Source organism: Lithobates pipiens, unplaced genomic scaffold (genome assembly GCF_037356315.1).
Source record: "Lithobates pipiens isolate NorthernLeopardFrog02 unplaced genomic scaffold, aLitPip1_a1.2 Scaffold_59, whole genome shotgun sequence".
Taxonomy (NCBI): Eukaryota; Metazoa; Chordata; class Amphibia; order Anura; family Ranidae; genus Lithobates; species Lithobates pipiens.
Window position 1 is genome coordinate 538864 of NW_027507880.1, and position 22737 is coordinate 561600.

General features: G+C 47.1%; 1 protein-coding gene across 1 annotated transcript; it reads left to right on the forward strand.

Annotated features, from left to right (window-relative positions):
• Positions 1–240: 240 nt before the first annotated feature.
• Positions 241–22396, forward strand: LOC143958156 (collectin-46-like). Its single transcript, XM_077467614.1, has 4 exons — positions 241–280; positions 1057–1137; positions 12286–12348; positions 21942–22396. Exons 1-4 carry the CDS (start codon positions 241–243, stop codon positions 22322–22324), a joined length of 567 nt encoding a protein of 188 aa, XP_077323740.1. The 3' UTR covers positions 22325–22396.
• The last annotated feature ends 341 nt before the right edge of the window (positions 22397–22737 follow it).

Sequence of the window (22737 nt, forward strand, 5' to 3'; positions counted from 1 at the left end):
GACTGCATGTGGTGAGAACTGGCCCTTAATGCAGAGAATGCAGTAGAGGGAATTTGCACAGGAACAGACAGCTGCCACTCCGGTAGCTGTCTACTCCTAACTGCGTTAGGGAATAGTGTGGTGCCCGATTCAGCACATCACATGGCTAACTTTTTTTTTGTAGAAACTATATGTGACTACACTTCATTCATGGCAATGTAGAGCACTGTGCTGCTGAACAGTGCCACACGATTCAGTATGATGCACTGCAATAAAATGCAGCATGCAGCAAACAATTGTTGTGTGTGTCCCTGCCGTGACAGACGTTTTAGGAATGCAGTAAATTGTCTGTCACCATAGATAGTGTGAAATCAGCCATGTTTAGGCATTAGAACCCCTGTAAACATTTTATTACTTTTACAAAAAAATAAGTATATATATATATATATATATATATATATATATATATATATATATATATATATACACACACACACAGTATATATATATATATATATATATATATATATATATATATATATATATATATATATATATATATATATATATATATATATATATAATACAGTATATCACTGTTTACACAAATTGGCAAAGAGGAACTGTGCTGTGAGTATTGAACCCGTCAGATCTTTTTAAATCAATGTTTCAACGGTCTCTAAAGTAGGGGAAGGGATAATGGGGGGAAGGGGGCTGGCAAGTCCAGAGGCTAATTAAAAAAAAAAAAGTTTACTTAAAATTAGAAGAAAATAGGTTTAACCTTAAACTCTTGCCATTCTTTACTGTAAGAGTGGCAAGGGTGTGGAATTCCCTTCCACAGGCAGTGATCTCAGTAGGGAGCATTGATAGTTTCAAAAAACCATTAGATAAGCACCTGAATGACAACATACAATGTAATGCTGACATATAATCACACACATAGGTTGGACTTGTTGGACTTGTGTCATTTTTCAACCTCACCTACTATGGAACTATGCATCTTTGTTTAAAGTGAGCCCACTCAAGGTGGGCACCTCAATTTCATATTGTGTTAAATTTTATGCTATAATTAAACAGGGTTGCCTGGACCGCCTGGAATTCCAGGACCACGAGGAGTACCAGGACCCCGGGGGCCACCAGGCAACTGCAAGGATATAGGTAGGATGGAACATTGTTCTCAAGAATCTTTGCTTTAAATGATATACTATATCTAGATGATATAATTTTTAAGGTTAAAATAAAGCTCTGGGCATTTTTTTTCTTGGCTTTGAAGAATGAAGGTTGGAACCTCTGTTAAGTTTATAATGCTGTGTCCTATTTGGGTTCATTTTATTTTTTTGGTGGATGTTTAATATTATTTTTTAAACATTTTGCTATGGAAACCAATTACAAAAATTCCTTTAAAAAATGATTCCTTTGATTTACAACTGAACGTCTGATACAGGGATCAGCATGCAAGATATATTGCAAAGCATTCTGTAATAGGAAAGGCCCAGAACTGGCTGTGTGCACTGAAGCAGCTTGTGTACAGCTCAGAGAGCCCAATGGTTTGATTTGAGAAACAAAAAAAAACATCTAATGCGGCGTACACACGACTGGTTTTCCCATTAGAATAAACTCTGAAGGTTTTCCAACGGAGTTGCATACACACGATCACACCAAAGTCCAATCATCAAGAACGCGGTGACGTACAACACATTTGACGTTTTACTAGAAAAAGGAAATTCAATAGCCAGTAGCCAATAGCTTCCGTCTCGTACTTGCTTCAGAGCATGCGTCGTTTTTAGTCCATCGAAAAAGCATACAGACAAGTGGTTTTCCGATAGGTGTTTAGAACATGTTCTCTTTCTAGGTCCATCAGAATTTTCTAAAACAAAAGTCCGATGAGGCATACACACGATCGGAATATACGCTGAAAAGCTTCCGTCTGACTTTTTCTGTCAGAAATTCTGGCCATGTGTACGCGACATTGGTGATGAAAGTGTAAGGGGGTTCCTGTATGTGACTCAATTTAGAGGTTGTCTAACCTGATTCCCCCCCACACACACTTTGCCATAACAGTTAGATAGAAGCTGCTATTAAAGAGGAAACTCCTTCAACCCTTGTTCACTAGACATGTACAATTTGTTTCGGTCCGAATACAAATTCGGACAAATTTTTGGCTATTCGGAGATTTGGATGTATCCAAATCTCCAAATGAAATAGTAATGAATAGTATTGCGTTCTGTTAAAAAAAAAATTATTTTGTTTATTCCTTTTCTAAAAAATTCCAACTTTTCAGAACAATTAGAATTCGAATCGGTCGAAGAAAATGATCTATTTGAATTCTGTGTGAAGAATAGCAGGTTGTTAAGCAGCCGGGAAGCTGCTTTGTCCTTAACAACCATGAGTTATCATCTGTCAGTGGGCTTTTCAATGTAAAGAAAAGAACATCGGCATTGTCATGCGATTGAAAAATATTTTAAAAAAAAAAGCCGGTGCTCCCCCCTCCCAGGCCATACCAGGCTCTTTGGGTCTGGTAATGGATTTTAACCACTACAATACAGGGCACTTTCACCCCCTTCCTTCCCAGCCCAATTTTCAGCTTTCAGCGCTCTAGCGCTTTCAGTGACAATTGCGCGGTCATGCTACACTGTACCCAAATGAAATTGTTATCATTTTGTTCGCACAAATAGAGCTTTATTTTGGTGTTATGTATTCACGACTCCGTTTTTTTTTTTTGCGATATAAGCGCAAAAATAGCGGAAATTTGGAAAAAAAACTATATTTTCTTTTTTCTATTTGAAAAGAAATCCAATAAAATCAAATTTTGTCATAAATTTAAGCCAAAATGTATTCTGCTACATGTTTTTGGTAAAAAAAAATCCGTTAAGTGTATAATAATTGGTTTGTGTGATCACGGACATATGTACGCAAATGATCATGTACATATGTGTGCAGGTGATCACGTACATATGTGTGCAGATAATCATTGGGACATGTGATTTTAGTGGGACATATGTGGGGGACATGTTTTTATTATTAGGGACATGTGTTTTTATTATTTGGGGACATGTATGTTTTGGGGACATGTGTGTTTTGGGGACATATGTGGGGACTGTGTTTGTACTGTGTGGTGTGTTGTGTGTTTACACTACACTGATGATCAGTGAGTAAAAAGCTGTAAAAAGCAGCCCATACTCACTGATCATCAGCCGGCTGCAGCGTTCTGCTCTCCTCTCCTCAGCGGTGACTTCCGTGTGAGGAGAGGAGAGCCGATTGCCTAGCAACCGGCTGTTTGTTTACATCACATGACAGCCGTGATTGGACACGGCCGTCATGTGATCAGGAGGGCCAATCACAGAGCCCTCCTGCCGATCTGAGATGTGCCGTGTCCGGGTGACACGAGCACATCGGGATCGCGCCGCTGCGCAGGCGCGCGATCCCGCTACTCCTGAAGGACGTTCCTGAATGTCCTATCAGGAGTAGACGGCTCCCACCCGGCCGTATATATGCATTGGCCGGGTGGGAAGTGGTTAAGGGAAACCGCTGCGCCAAAAAAAAAAAAAAAAAAATGGGTTCCCCTCCAAAATCCATACCCCCCTGCCCCAAAGCATCCCCCATGTTTAGGGCATGTTTTTGTCTGGTATGGTTTCGGGGGGGGGGGGCTGTCACCCTTTCCTGACCTGCCAGGCTGCTTGCCTGAATAAGAGTCTGGTATAGATTTTAGGGGGAACCCCACGCCATTCTTTTAAATGTTTTTCTATTGCTGGGTAATTCCGGCTTTCTTTTCTTTACATTCATCGGTCAGTGGGGAAGCCCACTGACTGATAATGTGTCATGGTTGTTAACCTCCCTGGCGGTACGATTATTTCGGATTTTAGGTGCTAAAAGCGGTACCATTATTTTGCATGAAAATTTGGCGTTTTATATTGTAGTCCTGCAATTCTTAGGAATAACTCTCTTAAATCTGTCCAAACCAGAGTCTAGCAGACATCCCGGGTATGATAAAGTTTGAAAAATTCAATCATAAATTATAATATAATAAATAATTATAAATAATTGTACCAAATAATAATATAACAATAATAAAAATTATTCAATAATGTAATCAAATCAAAAACACTGAAATTTGCTCAGTTGCAGAATTGTCACTGTCATTACTTTTCAGTATTTGATGACGGATCTCCCCACAAATCGCTATCGCTCAATTCTGCGAGTGATTCTAATTTATTATCGCTGTTTTCTAGCTGGTCTAAAATCATTTTTGATGTACAGTGACAGTTTTGGTTGCTATGGGCAATCTCCAGTTTCCAGGCATAAAGAACAGTTTTTATTATATAAAACTGCATGCAGGACACTGGGCAGACCACTAGGGACAACGGGGATGTGAAATATTTACATACAGCAATGTAATCTGTAAGATTACATTATACTGTATGTTTACTGTTTGTTTCACTTTTTGAATTTGGCGCCGATCTCCGTGCCCGTGCGTCGCAACGCTCGCAGGGCACGGAGATCGGCGATGTAATGCATCGAGCGAGACACGGCTCGCTCGTACAGCGGGGAGACAACGCTGGATCCGAGGGAGAAGGTAAGTAAACCTCCTCCTGGATCCAGCGATGCAGTCCCGAGTCTGACTCGGGGATACCGCTCTTGGTATAAAAAATCCACCCCGAGTCAGACTCGGGAATACCGTCAGGGGGGTTAAGGACACGGGCAGCTGGCTTTCCAGTCCGCAGCTTAACAAGTAATCATATCTTTGCACAGAATTTGAATAGGTCGATTATTTTTTCCACCAATCCAAATTCTGATCATTCTAAAAAGTTGTCATTCATTAGAAAATTAATAAAGGAAACATTTTTTAAGGTAAACAAAACAAAACTAAACAAATTCCAAAGCCAAACTAAACGAATTCCATAATGAAACTAAATTAGTAACATAACAAATCTATCTGAAACGAAACAAAACAAATTTTTCCATTCTGCACATCTCTATTGTTCACTGACTCTAAAAGATTGCTCAACTATAATGGTTCCATTCCTGGCACTGTTTCAAAAGTTCTATATCATATAAATTAGACAAGATGCATAACGTTGAGCTTCTTTTTAAAGAATTACCTCCCCCCCGGGGTAGAGATATTGGGGGGCTGCTGTTCATTTCCCAGACACATCATTTTCCCTTTTATAATGAACAAAACCCTGTTTAAAGCAACAAACTCAAGCCACTCTGGTAGCTGGCCAAGTTCTTCCTGGCACCTGCAAGCTGCAAATCCTAGGAGCCATACACCTGTTCTTTACTTCAGATCAGGAAGTCCCCACTGTAGCAATCTCAGGCTCCATCCTTCCAGCCATTAGTCACTTCAATGAAAGGCACTTTCACCTGCTTTCTGCCCAGGCCAGTTTTCAGCTTTCCTGCCCAGGGCAATTTTCAGCCTTCAGTGCTGTTGCACTTTGAATGACAATTTTGAGACAGATAGAGCTTTTTCCTTTTGGTGGTATTTAATCACTACTGAGTTATTTATTTATTTATTTTTGCTAAACCATGAAAAAAAAGACAAAAAATTCTGTTAGTTTTGTAAATAAATAAATAGAAAGGCCAGTATGGTGGCCTGAAATTATGGGAGGAGCCCGGTGGTGTATATAACCTGCCGTCCGCCCATCTTCCTTGTCGGTTCCGGTGCGCGATATCTGACACGTCAGATATCAAGGGCCGACTATCCAGATCAGACGCAGCGAGCCTGTTCGGCGGTTCCCGCGTTTCGTCTTCAATTCGACAATCCCGTCTCGTCCATCAAGCGTCCGTAGGTTCGTCGTCGCTGTACCCATCGAATTTGTCGCTCGGGCCGGCTGTCGCAGGTAGGGCTTCGGCACCCTCTTTTATTACGTTTTCGATGTACCATTATTTTGCTTGTACGCACAAGCCGCTCGGTTCTGTCATATCAAATGTTTCGGTGGCCTCGTACACTTGTCACTGTATGCTACTTTCGACGTAGGCGTTGTCATCATTCGACACGTTCGATTACGCCACGACAGGCGATTCATTCGCAGCTACGGCATTCGAAACCGTTCGACTGCCGTGCATTTCTATTGTAGCGGTCGAATCGTTCGACCCACAGCCGACTGCTTGTTACGACAAGGCAATCAGTCCGCACGTGTCGCTGCTCTGCTCCAGTTCGAATGTGTCTCTTCATTTCTTGCAATTATGTTATGTGTCTCATTTCACCTCGTTCAAACATTTCAGTCCCAGTCATTTCTGCTGCTCCAATATCATTTCTGTCACTAGTCGCGCTCCGTCGCGAATCCTGTCGCACCGCTGGTGCACCGATTCGCTTTGAAGTGCCCCAGGGTTCGGCCTCATTTCTGTACATGCTCCAGTGACGGAATCACTTGCAGGTTCACGCTCGGTCCCTGATTCTTGTCTTTGTCATGGCATATCATTTCTGTCACTTATTACGCTCCAATTCGAATCCTGTCGCATTCCTCTATGCACCGATTCGTCCTGGTGCGCCCAGCTGCTACGCCTCATTTCAGTACATGCTCCAAAGACGGGATTCATTTGTTAGGTGCATGGGCTCGTCTTCTGATTCCAGTCTTTGTCATGGGTTTCATTTCATTTCACCTATCACGTTCCGGTACGAATAGTCATGTTCATGGACCAATTCGTCTCGGCGTGCCCCAGGAATGGCCTCATTTCAGTACATGCGCCAGAGACGGATTCATTTTTGCTACCATCGGTCCACTCGTTGAATCTTGTCTCTGTCATGGGATATCATTTCTGTCACTTATTACACTCCAATTCGAATCCTGTCGCATGTTACTATGCACCGATTCGTTCTGGCGTGCCCAGCTGCTACGCCTCATTTCAGTACATGCGCCAGAGACGGATTCATTATTTGCTACCATCAGTCCAGTCGTTGAATCTTGTCTCTGTCATGGGATATCATTTCTGTCACTTATTACACTCCGATTCGAATCTCGTTGCATTTATTTGATGCACCAATTCGTTCCGGTGTGCCCAGCTGCTACGCCTCATTTCAGTACATGCTCCAAAGACGGGATTCATTTGTTAGGTGCTTGGGCTCGTCGTCTGATTCCAGTCTTTGTCATGGGTTTTCATTTCATTTCACCTATCACGTTCCGGTACGAATAGTCATGTTCATGGACCAAATTCGTTCCGGCGTGCCCCAGGAATGGCCTCATTTCAGTACATGCTCCAGGTTCCGCTTCGTGCTCGGTCGCAAGTTTGTGGCATGGCGATTCGGATCTCTGTCATGGCAGATTCACTCATTTCACGGTCACGTGTTACTTCCCGCTTCTAGTCCAGTTGGTTTTTCAACGTTGGATTCTTATCGGAGGGCCTTGCTCATCAGCCTCATTTCACTAAAAAAAAAAAAAAAAAAAGAGGAGGGGAAGGAAAAAAAAAAAAAAAGAGGGAAAAAAAAAAAAAAAAAGGGGGGGGGGGGGGGGGCGATTCAGGGGGGTGGGAAAGAGGGAAATTTATTTCCTTCCTTGGTGTCGTTTATCTCGTGTGTGACGTCTCACTTCCACTGTTAGCTAGCCTTCGTCAGGTGGGAGTCTCAAACAAACTTCACCTTCATCTCCTCAGGTCAGTCGAGTTCAGTAGGTCCAGCCTGCACCTGGTCAGACGGTGCCTTCTTAGGTAAGCATTATCATCTAGCGGGAAATACCCTTCAGCAAAGCTGCCTTCTTTGAAACAGGTATTTCTTTAGGAGTCTCCAACCAGTTGTAATCCATCTCACCCCTTATAGGTCCGTATTAGGAGAAAGAATCGCATCAGAGGGCTTGTGGCCTCGTCAGACCCAATTTCCGCCACCATGTCCCAGGCCGGCAGCGAGGACCTCACGGCTCCATTGTCTCCATCCGGTTCAGAGAATGGCAGCCAAAGGGCCTTCAGAGCTTGGACCATTCCCAGGCTAACAGCCGAGCTAAGACGCAGGGGTGTCCCCTTCCCAGCAACAGCCAGAAAGGCAGAGCTTTTCCGGCTCCTGTTTCCTCCTCCCGCGGCGGTGGAGGCTTCTACTCAGCAGGCCTCCTTAGGCTCCATCGCCTCTTCTATCTCCCAGCTCCACACCCTGGTGTCATCTATCACGACCTCGATGACAGATCTGCAGGGCCGAGTAGCCCTCCTCGAGACCCAACCCTCTGTCTCTCCGCCTGTACCAGCGTCCCTACCAGTTGTGAGCCCTCCTGCAGGTATCCCCGGAGCTGCACCGATAGTGTTCCCATCTCATATGGTGTCAGCAAACATCAGGAAGGACATTTTAGAGGGAAAGGACGTCAATTTGGCTTCCTTGCTGATCTCAATTCATGAGCTGGCAGAGAATAAAGCCTATACTTGGGGGGACGTATCAGTGGTCCTCAAAGCTAAGGACTCCAGATTAGATAGGAAGCTCTCAGTTACTGAGTTTACCTTAGCTTTTGGCATGATGAGGGACATCATTTGCTCGGCCTCCCCTGGCAGGAGGGAGGAGCTGGATCGGTACCTCCATGTGGTAGTTGACCTGGGCTACAAATACGGCGGATCTTCTTTTTATGACTACCACCGATCCTTCTCCGCTAAAGCAGCCGCCAGGCTTTCCCAGTTCCAGACCCCTACGGATTGGAGCACAATGGACACAGAACTGTTCTGCCGCCACTTCGCGGGGCTTCGGTCCCCTCTGTGTACAATCTGCCAGTCAGCAACACATACTGCGGCCTGGTGCGCTACCTCAGTGGCAGCCCCGCCCTTCGTCGGCCCATCTACCTCGGGGGCCGCTCAGGGCCTGCAAGTGCCAGCTCGCCCGCCACAGACCGATAAGCTAGGGCGCCCAGTTAAAACCATGGGCGGTGCTTCGATCTGCAATAATTATAACAGTGGGTCGTGTAATTTCAGCCAGTGTAGGCTGCTCCATGTGTGCACCCAATGTCATAGAGCTCACCCCCGGCTCATGTGTGAGATCAAGCAGCTCAAAAGGTCCTGACTAAGCCGGCTCAATGTGTCGTGGCTTAGCGTCTACCTATCCAGCCACCCTACCCCCTCACTGTCCACCTTCCTCGTCCAGGGCTTCACGGAAGGCTTTCACACTGGACTCATCTCTCTCCCTCACGTCACACACGAGTGCCAGAACCTCCGCTCAGCAGCCACGGATGAGCTTGCCATCGACCAACTGCTGCAATCTGAACTAGATCAGGACTTCGTCATCGGCCCTTTCATACAGCCCCCATTCGTCACCTGGCGAGTCAGCCCTATTGGGCTTGTCAAGGGCAAGTTCTCTAATAAACTCAGATTGGTTTATGATTTGTCAGCGCCTCATTCCTCTACGGTCCCCAGTCTCAATTCCCTTATTCCCTCTGAGGAGTTCTCCCTTAAATATGCATCAGTAGACATGGCCATCCAGGCCATTCTTAAGACAGGTACAGGTACCTGGCTCTCCAAGGCCGACATCTCAAATGCTTTTAAACTTCTTCCTATCCATCCTTCCCTCTGGTGCTGGCATGGAATCAAGTGGAGGCAGCAGTACTACTTTGCCACTAAGCTCACGTTCGGGTCCAAGAGTAGTCCTTGGCTCTTCGACACCTTCGCACAGGCTCTTGCTTGGATCTTGTTACATGTAGCCCAGTGTCGGGAAGTCATTCATTATCTGGATGACTTCCTGCTGATAGAGCCGCCCGGCTCTCCCCCACAAGATCTGGCTAAGTTGAGGGGAGTCTTCGGTAACCTTAATGTCCCCATTGCGGAGCACAAGGTGGAGGGTCCGTCGCAGGCTATCACCTTTCTCGGGGTCAGCCTAGACACTAACACCATGCAGGCCAGCCTTCCCCCGGATAAACTGACCCGCATCAGGACGGTCCTGAGGGACTTTACTCATGCCAGGACCTGTACCAAGAGACAGCTCCAGTCCCTCCTTGGTATGCTCAATTTTGCTATGCGCATCATCCCCCAGGGGCGCTCGTTCGTGTCACGCCTGCTGGCCTTATTATCCCACTCTCAGGACCCGGAGCAAGTACTCAACCTGGATTCCGCGGCTATTGCAGACCTAGCCATGTGGGAGGAATTCCTGTCCTCCTGGAACGGAGTGTCCCTGTTCGTCCCCTCCGTGTCCGCCCTGTCACCTCGGGTGGTGACCGACGCAGCGGCCTCCACGGGCTTTGCGGCTATTTTTGGCAACCTCTGGCTCGCAGCCCCCTGGCCTCCACAGATACTGGCTATTCCTGGCTTCACTGAGACGTCCTCCCTGTTTGAGCTATATCCCATTGTAGCCGCTGCACACACCTGGGGCCGCAGCTGGTCAGGCCAGACGGTGGTCTTTTCTACAGATAACCTGGCCACTGCGGAGATTGTCAATAAAGGCAGGTCCAGATCTCTACAGATTATGTCCTTCCTGCGGCGACTGACCCAGCTCTCATTATTGTTTCAGTTCAACCTTCATTGTTCTTTTGTCCCCGGCAAATTTAATCAGGCGGCGGATGCCCTCTCCCGCTTTAACTTTGTTTCGTTTTTTGATCAGGTACCCGGAGCCGGACCAACTTCTGCAGCTATCCCGGACTGGTCTCAACTGACATTGGATTAGCCCCGCACTTGTCAGCAGCGACTCAACTTATTGATCACTCCCTCTCAGACAATACCCGCAAGGCCTATCAGTCGGCCTGGAGGGCCTTTACTCGCTTCATATCGTCCCACAATACAGAGACCTCCCGGGTCAAGCAAGTCCTTGCCTTCCTTTCCTACTGCCATTCGGACTTGGCATTATCGTTCAACACAATCCGATTGTACTTGGCCGGGGTACAACACTTCACGTCCCTCCAGGACCCTACTAAGCCCTCCTTATTCACCTGTCACGCCGTCCGGGCACTCATGCGCGGCATTCAGAAACGTCGGCCGGTTTCCAGCATCAAACGGCTGCCTATCACGGGCGAAGTATTCAGGGACATGTCAGACATTCTGGCCTCCTCACCTTTCGGTCTCCATGTCAGTGTCGTCCTGCAAGCAGCCATACACCTGGCCTTCTACGGCTTCTTGCGGCCAGGCGAATTTACCTGCAGTAGCCCCTCGGCACGTATGCTGTGCAAACACCATCTAGTAAGGTTTGAGGACCATTTCATCCTACATTTAGCGGTCTCAAAGACACAGCAGCTTGGCCCAGGTACGGACATACATCTCTATAAGACCCACAACCGCTGGTGTCCGGTCGCTGTCCTCACCCGCTTGCTGACCCTTTTGGCCGATCAACCAGGGACTGGCCCACTTCTCCCCTTTCACTCCAAACCTCTCAACGCAGCCCAGTTCATGGAGCATGTCAGGATACTCCTGAGCATCCTTCACCTCAATCCTGCGCACTACTCGGGACATTCGTTTCGCATCGGGGCAGCTTCAACAGCCTCCCGCCAAGGGGTCCCGGTCCACGTCATCAAAAAGTTGGGTAGATGGAAGTCCTCCTGTTTTGCCCGTTATGTACCCAATCCGCAAGTGGAGATGGCTCAGGCCTTTGTCAAACTTACCCAGTAACAATCTTGGTTCAATAAAATGCATCCCCTACCTGAGTGTTTTGCCCCCTTATTTTGGTATACCGTACGTTAGACCAGGGCACACTTTCAGGTCCATTTCAGGTAGCGAGTTTATGTTGTCCTTGTCTATCATCCTTGTCCGTATCGGTCAGAGGGCTCTTCACCATAAATAGAAAGGCCAGTATGGTGGCCTGAAATTATGGGAGGAGCCCGGTGGTGTATATAACCTGCCGTCCGCCCATCTTCCTTGTCGGTTCCGGTGCGCGATACCCGCCCACCCGTCCCCTTTTATCAGGCCTTCACTCTAGCATACTCCTCATATGAGTACTCATTTCACCCATTTCATATTCATTTCATTTTAGGGTATGCCCCCTTATTTTGGTATACCGTACGTTAGACCAGGGCACACTTTCAGGTCCATTTCAGGTAGCGAGTTTATGTTGTCCTTGTCTATCATCCTTGTCCGTATCGGTCAGAGGGCTCTTCACCATAAATAATATTTTTTTTCCTTCACTGATGTGCACTGATGAGGCTGCACTGATAGGCACTGATGGGGAGGCACTAATATGCAGCACTAATAGGCACTGATAGGCGGCACTAAGGGGCACTGATAGGCAGCACTAATGTGCAGCATTTATGCCCAATAGGAAAATGTATTGCCCCCTGACCTGGATTTTTGGTGGAATAATCTGATAGGTGGATAATAAAGAGCAGCCAAATTATTAAATTAAATACAAATCATGGAGTACATTTTCTTTCAGTAGGCATAGAAAAGCTCTTTGTATGAATCCTTAAACATTATCGAATTCTCTTTCCTCAGTATGTGAAGATCTCCAAGGGAAATTCAAAGCATTGAATGGACAACTAAAAGAACTGCAAACAGGTAAGAAGAAATGAAGGATTGTTGGAAAAATCTACTTGGGCACCTTTTGGACCTGATGTACCAAACTTGTTCTATTAAGGACTTATTTTTGACCTGAGAGACTAAATCTGAGTTGGACCATGGTGACATATCTTGTTCTTTGTAAGAATACGTTGGGTTCTTTATGTTTGGATAACTTGAATTGAATGCAGATTTAATAGTAATTTAATAGTATTTAATAGTAATGTGTTGGGACATTGCTTTTTTTATTAAATATGTGCAAACAAAAATACCCTTGATCTGGGCAGGGGTAAATGTAGTTTGCATGTCAGATGCAATGCTCTGTTAAATGGAGGAACATAATCCCCCAGTGAATAGGTGAGTTTATAAATTAAAGACAATAAATAAGGAGCATATTGCATGGATTTGCGTTGGGCCTTGTCTTAGCTAAAAACAGGAGATAGCAATTAGTGATGGACGAACTTCCGACGGGACGTTTCGCGAACGCGAAACGCGAACGGACACAAACGTTCGCGAAAACGACCGTTCGCCGCGGGCTCCATTGACTTCAATGGGAGGCGAATTTCGCAAACCTTTAGGTCGAATTTGCGGCCACGGGGTAATTATTAGGGGGTAGCACGTAGTCCCACCACCTGGACAATAGCATAATACATGTATGAGGTGAATTTGGGATCGATAACTACAAGCATTTTTTTTTTATTTGGGAAATTGTTCTGACAATTCAGGACTATGGAGCTAATGAAGGCAATGGAGGAGAGGGAAGGTCAGGGACCAGGGTAGGCAAACAAGAGGGTGCAGGAGATACAGAGCACTGACAGCAGCACCGTAATACAGAGCACTGACATCAGCACCGTGACATACAGCGCTGACAGCAGCTCCGTGACATACAGCGCTGACAGCAGCTCCGTGACATACAGCGCTGACAGCAGCTCCGTGACATACAGCGCTGACAGCAGCTCCGTGACATACAGCGCTGACAGCAGCTCCGTGACATACAGCGCTGACAGCAGCACCGTGACATACAGCGCTGACAGCAGCTCCGTGACATACAGCGCTGACAGCAGCTCCGTGACATACAGCGCTGACAGCAGCTCCGTGACATACAGCACTGACAGCAGCTCCGTGACATACAGCGCTGACAGCAGCTCCGTGACATACAGCGCTGACAGCAGCACCGTGACATACAGCGCTGACAGCAGCTCCGTGACATACAGCGCTGACAGCAGCTCCGTGACATACAGCGCTGACAGCAGCTCCGTGACATACAGCGCTGACAGCAGCTCCGTGACATACAGCGCTGACAGCAGCTCCGTGACATACAGCGCTGACAGCAGCTCCGTGACATACAGCGCTGACAGCAGCTCCGTGACATACAGCGCTGACAGCAGCTCCGTGACATACAGCGCTGACAGCAGCTCCGTGACATACAGCGCTGACAGCAGCTCCGTGACATACAGCGCTGACAGCAGCACCGTAAGCAGCCCCAGGAGGAAGTCAGCACAGCACAGGGATGGTGTGATCCCCTCATAATAAGAACCCCCAGGAGGAAGTCAGCACAGCACAGGGATGGTGGGAGCCCCTCATAATAAGAACACCCAGGAGGAAGTCAGCACAGCACAGGGATGGTGGGAACCCCTCATAATAAGCAGCCCCAGTAGAAATATGACACCGCTCAACCTCTTCAAAGAGGAGGGTAGGGGCATATAGTACGGTGTGCTTTTTTGGGTCAGGGAAGTGAGCCAAATGAATTAAGAAGGTCTGTGTGCTTGATTCCAAAAATTGTTTATAGACATATACATGGTCTACTGATCACATGTGTTGAATTCCTCCGAGATCCATGCCTCATTCATTTTTAGAAATGTGAGGTAGTTAACACTGTGGTGAGCTAGGCGAGTACGCTTATCGGTCACAATCCCCCCTGCTGCGCTGAACGTCCTTTCGGACAGGACACTGGATGAGGGGCAAGCCAACAGTTCGATTGCAAATTGGGCAAGCTCTGGCCAGAGGTCAAGCCTGCCCACCCAGTAGTCTAGGGGTTCATCACTCCTCAGAGCGTCCACATCGGCCGTTAACCCAATGTAGTCGGACACCTGACGGTCTAGGCGTTCCCTGATGCTGGATCCGGATGACACCTGTCGATGGGTCGGCTGAAAGAATGACCTCATATCCGAAGTCACCAACACATCTTCAAACCGGCCTCTTCTTGCAGGCGCTGTTGGATTGGTACCCGCAAATCCTTCTCTGGGAGTGGGAATTGCTCCTCTGCCAGCGCACGCAAAAGCAGAATGCAGCATTTCTCGAAGCAAGGCCTGGAAGTGCTGCATTCTGACAGCCCTCTGCGACGGCGGTAACATTTCCGCCATTTTGTGTTTGTACCGGGGGTCTAAGTACGTTGCCACCCAGTACTGGTCCTTGACCCTCATGCTTTTTATACGGGGGTCCCTATTAAAACACTGGAGCATGAAGGCCCCCATTTGCACTAAAGTGGAAGCGGTGTGGTGGCCTGGCTCCTGCTCATCATCCAGGATAATGTCGTCCTCTTCATTCTCCTCTCCCCATCCTCGCACAACAGGGATCCCAGAAAGGTTTAAAGCATGCTCTTCTTGCTCCTGCTCATCCGCCCCGGCACCATCCTCCTCTGACTCCTCATCAGACTCCTGTTGTTGACTTGTCTCAGATAGAGTAGCCCCCCCTGGGAATTCATCCAGCATTGCGACTTCCTCATCTTCCCGCTCCTGCTCCTCCACAGCCTGATCAATGACACGACGCAATGCACGCTCCAGAAAGAAGGCATAAGGTACCATGTCACTGATGGCGCCATGGCTGCGACTGACCAGTTTGGTGATCTCCTCAAATGGCCGCAGAAGTCTGCATGTGTCGCGCATGAGCAGCCACTGGCGCGGTGAAAAAAAACCCAGCTCCCCAGAACCGTTTCTTTCGCAGAGTTCATACAGGTAGACGTTAACTGCACGTTTCTGCTGGAGCAGCCTATCAAGCATATAGAAGGTTGAGTTCCATCGCGTCGGGCAATCGCAAATAAGACGTCTGACCGGCAGATGGTGTCGCCGCTGAATGTCAGCAAGGCGAGCCATGGCCGTGTAAGATCTTCTGAAATGGGCCGAGATTTTCCTTGCCTGCCGCAAGATGTCCTGGACCCCAGGGTATTTGACAAGGAATCGCTGCACGACCAAGTTTAAGACGTGTGCCATGCACGGCACGTGCGTGATTTTGCCCTGTTTCAATGCGCTAAGCAGATTGGCACCGTTGTCACACACCACTTTACCAACTGTCAAATTGAGCGGTGTTAGCCACTCATCTGCCTGTGAACGCAAAGCTGAAAGGAGTGCCGGGCCAGTGTGGCTCTTTGCTTCCAGGCACAACAGACGCAGCACGGCATGGCAACGTCTCACCTGGCATGTGGAATAGGTTCTGGGGAGCTTGGGCGGTGCAGTGGAAGAGACGCTAGCAGCGGAAAAGGAGGAGGCAGCTGAGGAGGAGAGGGAGGAGGATGGAGTAGGAGGAGGAGAAGAAGAGTCAGGCCTGCATGCAATCCGTGGCGGTAAAACCAAATCTACACGGGTGCCACGGGTTACATGCTTGACGGCCGTCAGAAGGTTCACCCAGTGGGCAGTAAAACTGATATACCTTCCCTGCCCGTGTTTGCTAGACCACGTGTCTGTGGTCAGATGTATCTTGGCACCGACACTGTGTGCCAGAGATACATTCACTTGCCGCTGAACATGGCCATATAGCTCTGGGATGCCCTTCTCTGAGAAATACTTCCTTCCTGGGACCTTCCATTGTGGTGTTCCAATGGCCACAAATTTGCGAAAGGCCTCCGAGTCCACCAGTTTATATGGCAGTAGTTGGCGGGCTATGAGTTCTGACAAGCCAGCCGCCAACCGTTGGGCAAGAGGGTTATCCGGCGTCATCATTTTTTTACGCTCAAACATTAGGCCCACGGAAGCCTGCCTTTTTGCAGAAAAATGTGAGCTTGGCGTGATGGAAGGTGGAGTGGAGGACAATTGTGAGGAGAGAGGAGAAGGAGAAGTAGAAGACGAGGCTGGACGGTGAGAGCCTGCAGTGTGGCTTTGTGTGTTCCGTTGCTCCCACTGGGCTCGGTGATGGCTGCTCATGTGCCTTCTTAAGGCGGTCGTCCCTAGGTGAGTATTGGGCTTACCGCGACTAACGCGTTGACTGCAAAGATTGCAGATGGCAACGCTATTGTCAGCAGCGGACACGTTAAAAAAAGCCCACACTGCGGAGCCATGTGCCGGTGTCCTGGGAGCGCCAGATGTGACCGTACATGGTCGATGACTCGCTCCTGATACATTTGCAGTCTGCTTTGTCCCTGCTGTGCAATGTAAGTCATTGCTGCTTCTCCTCCCTATCTGCTGGTCCATATCTCCCTCTGAACTCCCCTCCTCTTCCTCTCTTGTGGGCACCCACGTGACATCACTAGACACGTCATCATCAACGTCACCTTCCCCACCGCTATAAGTAGAGTAGGCAGCAACACCGGGGACCAACCTCCTCCTTGGGCTGATCTGGGTACTGGCGTCAGACTGCTGAGTAGCGCTTGTTGCTACCTCCTCTTCCTGATCCAATACCAAGAGTGGCTGCGCATCAGAAATGTCCTCTTGATATGGATCGGAAAATAATTCCAGTGACTCAAGCGGAAGGTATGTGGTGGTGGTGGTGGTGGTCGTGTTGTTGGTGGTAGTGTCTTTGGGGGTGCACATAGCAGAGAGTGAAGAAGAGGGTGCAGATCGAGAGGATGAGGAGGGTGCAGAAGAGTAAGGCTGAGCGAGCCACTCAACCAAGTCTGGTGCATCCTTTAAAGTAATTGAACGCACCTTCTGCAACTTCCCACTTTGGCTCAAGCCTGTTGCTCCTGCCCTACCCCTACCACCCCTGCGGAAGGGCCTGCCTCTTCCTCTGCATGTCATTTTTTAAATGACCCTGTGACAAAACTCTTAGTCCCTATACCGCTGAAGGACTGCTGCAGTATAGGTGAGCGGTCAGCAGTGGTGCACGTCAACCCTATCTATTGTGGACCGATAGCGGTCCTTACAGAACAGCAGACTGTACCGCACTCAAGCCTATGTACCGTAGCACCCTATACCAAGTTACCAGTCCTTATAAGAACTTTTGTGGACCAAGCAGGTTGTGTATTAGTGTTTAGCAGACTGTACGTCAGTCCCTATACCGCTGAAGGACTGCTGCAGTATAGGGCAGCGGTCAGCAGTGGTGCACGTCAACCCTATCTATTGTGGACCGATAGCGGTCCTTACAGAACAGCAGACTGTACCGCACTCAAGCCTATGTACCGTAGCACCCTATACCAAGTTACCAGTCCTTATAAGAACTTTTGTGGACCAAGCAGGTTGTGTATTAGTGTTTAGCAGACTGTACGTCAGTCCCTATACCGCTGAAGGACTGCTGCAGTATAGGGCAGCGGTCAGCAGTGGTGCACGTCAACCCTATCTATTGTGGACCGATAGCGGTCCTTACAGAACAGCAGACTGTACCGCACTCAAGCCTATGTACCGTAGCACCCTATACCAAGTTACCAGTCCTTATAAGAACTTTTGTGGAACAAGCAGGTTGTGTGTTAGTGATTAGCAGACTGTACGTCAGTCCCTATACCGCTGAAGGACTGCTGCAGTATAGGTGAGCGGTCAGCAGTGGTGCACGTCAACCCTATCTATTGTGGACCGATAGCGGTCCTTACAGAACAGCAGACTGTACCGCACTCAAGCCTATGTACCGTAGCACCCTATACCAAGTTACCAGTCCTTATAAGAACTTTTGTGGACCAAGCAGGTTGTGTATTAGTGTTTAGCAGACTGTACGTCAGTCCCTATACCGCTGAAGGACTGCTGCAGTATAGGGCAGCGGTCAGCAGTGGTGCACGTCAACCCTATCTATTGTGGACCGATAGCGGTCCTTACAGAACAGCAGACTGTACCGCACTCAAGCCTATGTACCGTAGCACCCTATACCAAGTTACCAGTCCTTATAAGAACTTTTGTGGACCAAGCAGGTTGTGTATTAGTGTTTAGCAGACTGTACGTCAGTCCCTATACCGCTGAAGGACTGCTGCAGTATAGGGCAGCGGTCAGCAGTGGTGCACGTCAACCCTATCTATTGTGGACCGATAGCGGTCCTTACAGAACAGCAGACTGTACCGCACTCAAGCCTATGTACCGTAGCACCCTATACCAAGTTACCAGTCCTTATAAGAACTTTTGTGGACCAAGCAGGTTGTGTATTAGTGTTTAGCAGACTGTACGTCAGTCCCTATACCGCTGAAGGACTGCTGCAGTATAGGGCAGCGGTCAGCAGTGGTGCACGTCAACCCTATCTATTGTGGACCGATAGCGGTCCTTACAGAACAGCAGACTGTACCGCACTCAAGCCTATGTACCGTAGCACCCTATACCAAGTTACCAGTCCTTATAAGAACTTTTGTGGAACAAGCAGGTTGTGTGTTAGTGATTAGCAGACTGTACGTCAGTCCCTATACCAATGAAGGACTGCTGCAGTATAGGGCAGCGGTCAGCAGTAGTGCACGGCAACCCTATGTATTGTGGACCGATAGCGGTCCTTACAGAACAGCAGACTGTAACGCACTCAGGCCTATGTACCGTAGCACCCTATACCAAGTTACCAGTCCTTATAAGAACTTTTGTGGACCAAGCAGGTTGTGTGTTAGTGATTAGCAGACTGTACGTCAGTCCCTATACCAATGAAGGACTGCTGCAGTATAGGGCAGCGGTCAGCAGTAGTGCACGGCAACCCTATGTATTGTGGACCGATAGCGGTCCTTACAGAACAGCAGACTGTACTGCACTCAGGCCTATGTACCGTAGCACCCTATACCAAGTTACCAGTCCTTATAAAAACTTTTGTGGACCAAGCAGGTTGTGTGTTAGTGTTTAGCAGACTGTGCGTCAGTCCCTATACCGCTGAAGGACTGCTGCAGTATAGGGCAGCGGTCAGCAGTAGTGCACGGCAACCCTATGTATTGTGGACCGATAGCGGTCCTTACAGAACAGCAGACTGTAACGCACTCAGGCCTATGTACCGTAGCACCCTATACCAAGTTACCAGTCCTTATAAGAACTTTTGTGGACCAAGCAGGTTGTGTGTTAGTGATTAGCAGACTGTACGTCAGTCCCTATACCAATGAAGGACTGCTGCAGTATAGGGCAGCGGTCAGCAGTAGTGCACGGCAACCCTATGTATTGTGGACCGATAGCGGTCCTTACAGAACAGCAGACTGTACTGCACTCAGGCCTATGTACCGTAGCACCCTATACCAAGTTACCAGTCCTTATAAGAACTTTTGTGGACCAAGCAGGTTGTGTGTTAGTGATTAGCAGACTGTACGTCAGTCCCTATACCAATGAAGGACTGCTGCAGTATAGGGCAGCGGTCAGCAGTAGTGCACGGCAACCCTATGTATTGTGGACCGATAGCGGTCCTTACAGAACAGCAGACTGTACTGCACTCAGGCCTATGTACCGTAGCACCCTATACCAAGTTACCAGTCCTTATAAGAACTTTTGTGGACCAAGCAGGTTGTGTATTAGTGTTTAGCAGACTGTGCGTCAGTCCCTATACCGCTGAAGGACTGCTGCAGTATAGGGCAGCGGTCAGCAGTAGTGCACGGCAACCCTATGTATTGTGGACCGATAGCGGTCCTTACAGAACAGCAGACTGTACCGCACCCAAGCCTATGTACCGTAGCACCCTAGACAGACCAAGTTACCAGTCCTGATAAAGAGCTTTGTGGAACAAGTGAGTTGTGAATGATTAGCAGACTGCAGCAGAAGGGCAGCAGTCAAGTATAATATTCTTTCTATATTTGGAAGAAAGAATATTATACGTGTACAAGCCTATTACCGTACCACTGATACCAGTCCTGAAAAGAACCTTTGTGGAACTAATAGTAACAGCAAGTCTTTAAAATTATCCTCACTGCCTGACACACTGCTTCCTGCCTGTCCCTATACAAATTGGCAAAAAAGAGTAGGCTGGAACGATTAGCTGGAACAGCTCTTTTGTGGACCTGATAGTAACAGCTAATGATGATGATGATGATGATGATGAAGAAAGACTAATCTGGCTGAGCTGTCCCTAAAATAGCAGCATACAGCGCTCTGTCCCTTTATCTAAACTGACAAAAGAAACTCAGGCTGCTGACCTAACACCTATACCAGTCCTGAAAAGAACTTTTGTGTACCAAATAGCTAGCGTTTTCTCTGTCCCTACTCCACACAGGATCCTTTCCCTACAGTGACAGAAGAAAGAATGTAAAATGGCCACCGGATCGGGTGTATTTATAGGTTAGGGGGAATGTCCAAGTGTCCATGAGCTGTCATGTCTCAATTGGTTGTCCTGTAACACATGATAAACGTGTCACGAAAGGTTAAAGTTCTTGTATACATTAAACACGTAAGTCCGCCGGGGCGAACGACGGAAAAAGGCGTTCGAACCCGCGGACGGCGAAAGTCGGAAATTCGCCGCGAAACGACCGCCGGGCGAACCGTTCGGCCATCACTAATAGCAATAGGTTGACATAGGATAGGTTCGTCTTTACAAGCATGTTATATGTTACATGCATATTTAAGGTCTGACATGTAACATGCTCCTACTACCCCCTTCCCCTGTGACAGAGGGCATGGGTTCCTCTCCCCGCACCCACTGTCACATTTTGAAAATTGGCCAGCTGTGCAGGGCTTGGCCAAAGATCTATGAATGAGAAAACTACAAATCCAGACCACCGCCTCAGCAGATGGCTTGTAGTTCTTATGCCCTGTGCACACGTTGGACTTTCTGACGGAAAATGTGCCATCAGATCTTGTTGTCGGAAAATCCAATATTGTGTGGGGTCCATCGGACTTTTTCCATCGGAATTTCCAACACACAAAGTTTGAGAGCAGGATCTAAAATTTTCAGACAACAAAATCCAATTGTTTAATTCCGATCGTGTGTAGACAATTCTGATTGACAAAGTGCCATGCATGCTCAGAATAAATTATGAGACGAAAGCTATTGGCTACTGTCCTCTTTATAGTCCTGTTGTATGTGGTTTACGTCACCGTGTTCTGAACGAACGGATTTTCCGACAACTTTGTGCGAACGTGTGTATGCAAGACAAGTTTGGGCCAAAATCCGTTGGAAAAAATCCTACAGATTTTGTATTCGGAATGTCCGACTGTGTGTACAGGGCAAAAATCAACTGCAAGGGTGCTGATGATCACCCTCATAGTTCCTTCACAAGCACTGCAGCTTTCAATCTGACAGAGGTATGGGCAGAAATCTGCAAGGCTTCTCTGCAGGAGCCTGACATTGCACCCGTGATTCATTGATCTTGGGTGCAATGCTCTGCAGGCTTCTATAAAAAAATAATAAATGCTTATTTTTTGCCTGCAAAAATATGTGCATTTATTATTTTTTTCACAAAGGTGAACTTATCCTTTAAGTACCAGCCCACCATCATCACCGTCATGTTATATTTTTACTTGTACATCATAATAGGTCTTGTGATGATATAATTTTTTTCTCTTCTATTTCCATTTCAGCATTTTTATTTTTCAAAGGAAGAGCTAGAAGTGGTGACAAAATTTACCTCTCAGATGGTGGTCTAGGCAATTTCACTGATGCTAAAAAAAGGTGTGCAGATGCGGGAGGTCAAATTGCCTCTCCAAATAATGCTGATGAGAACGAAGCCGTACGTTCCATCACCAATCATTTTGATGGCCTTGCTTTTCTTGGAATAAATGAACTTGAGACAGATGGTACTTACAGATTTCCATCGGGTGATGCGATCTCCTACACCAACTGGAAAAAAGATGCACCCAGTAATAATCAAGACACGCACTGTTTAGAGCTGCAAAGAACAGGAAAATGGAATGACATTGCTTGTCAAAATAAACGTCTTATCATCTGTGAGTTTTCTGTCTAGCGGGGAAATAATTACTTCCTTTGTCACTTTCATTTGTTGGCATGTTTTGGCTTTTGAGGTCTTAAATAAAACCATCATCAAAAAAAAGCTAAAGCATATCTAAACATAAGAATTAAAATGTAATCCTTAGATGAAAACAAAAAAATATTTAAATTAAAGAACTAATGTAGCCATGACATTTCAGCAGTTTATCAATCATTAAAAAAAAAAAAACTGCCTTCTGATTTTGTAGTATTAAAAAATGTCAATTAAAAATAAAATAAAAAAAATGAACATACCGTGTACTGTATATCATTATGTATTTCCATATTTTAAGAAAGAGCAAAGAGAATTAATGACAAAAGAGATGTTGTAAACTTACGTAACAAAGACTTTTCTAGTGGAGGTTTCAGATAAACAGAACATGAATTCTT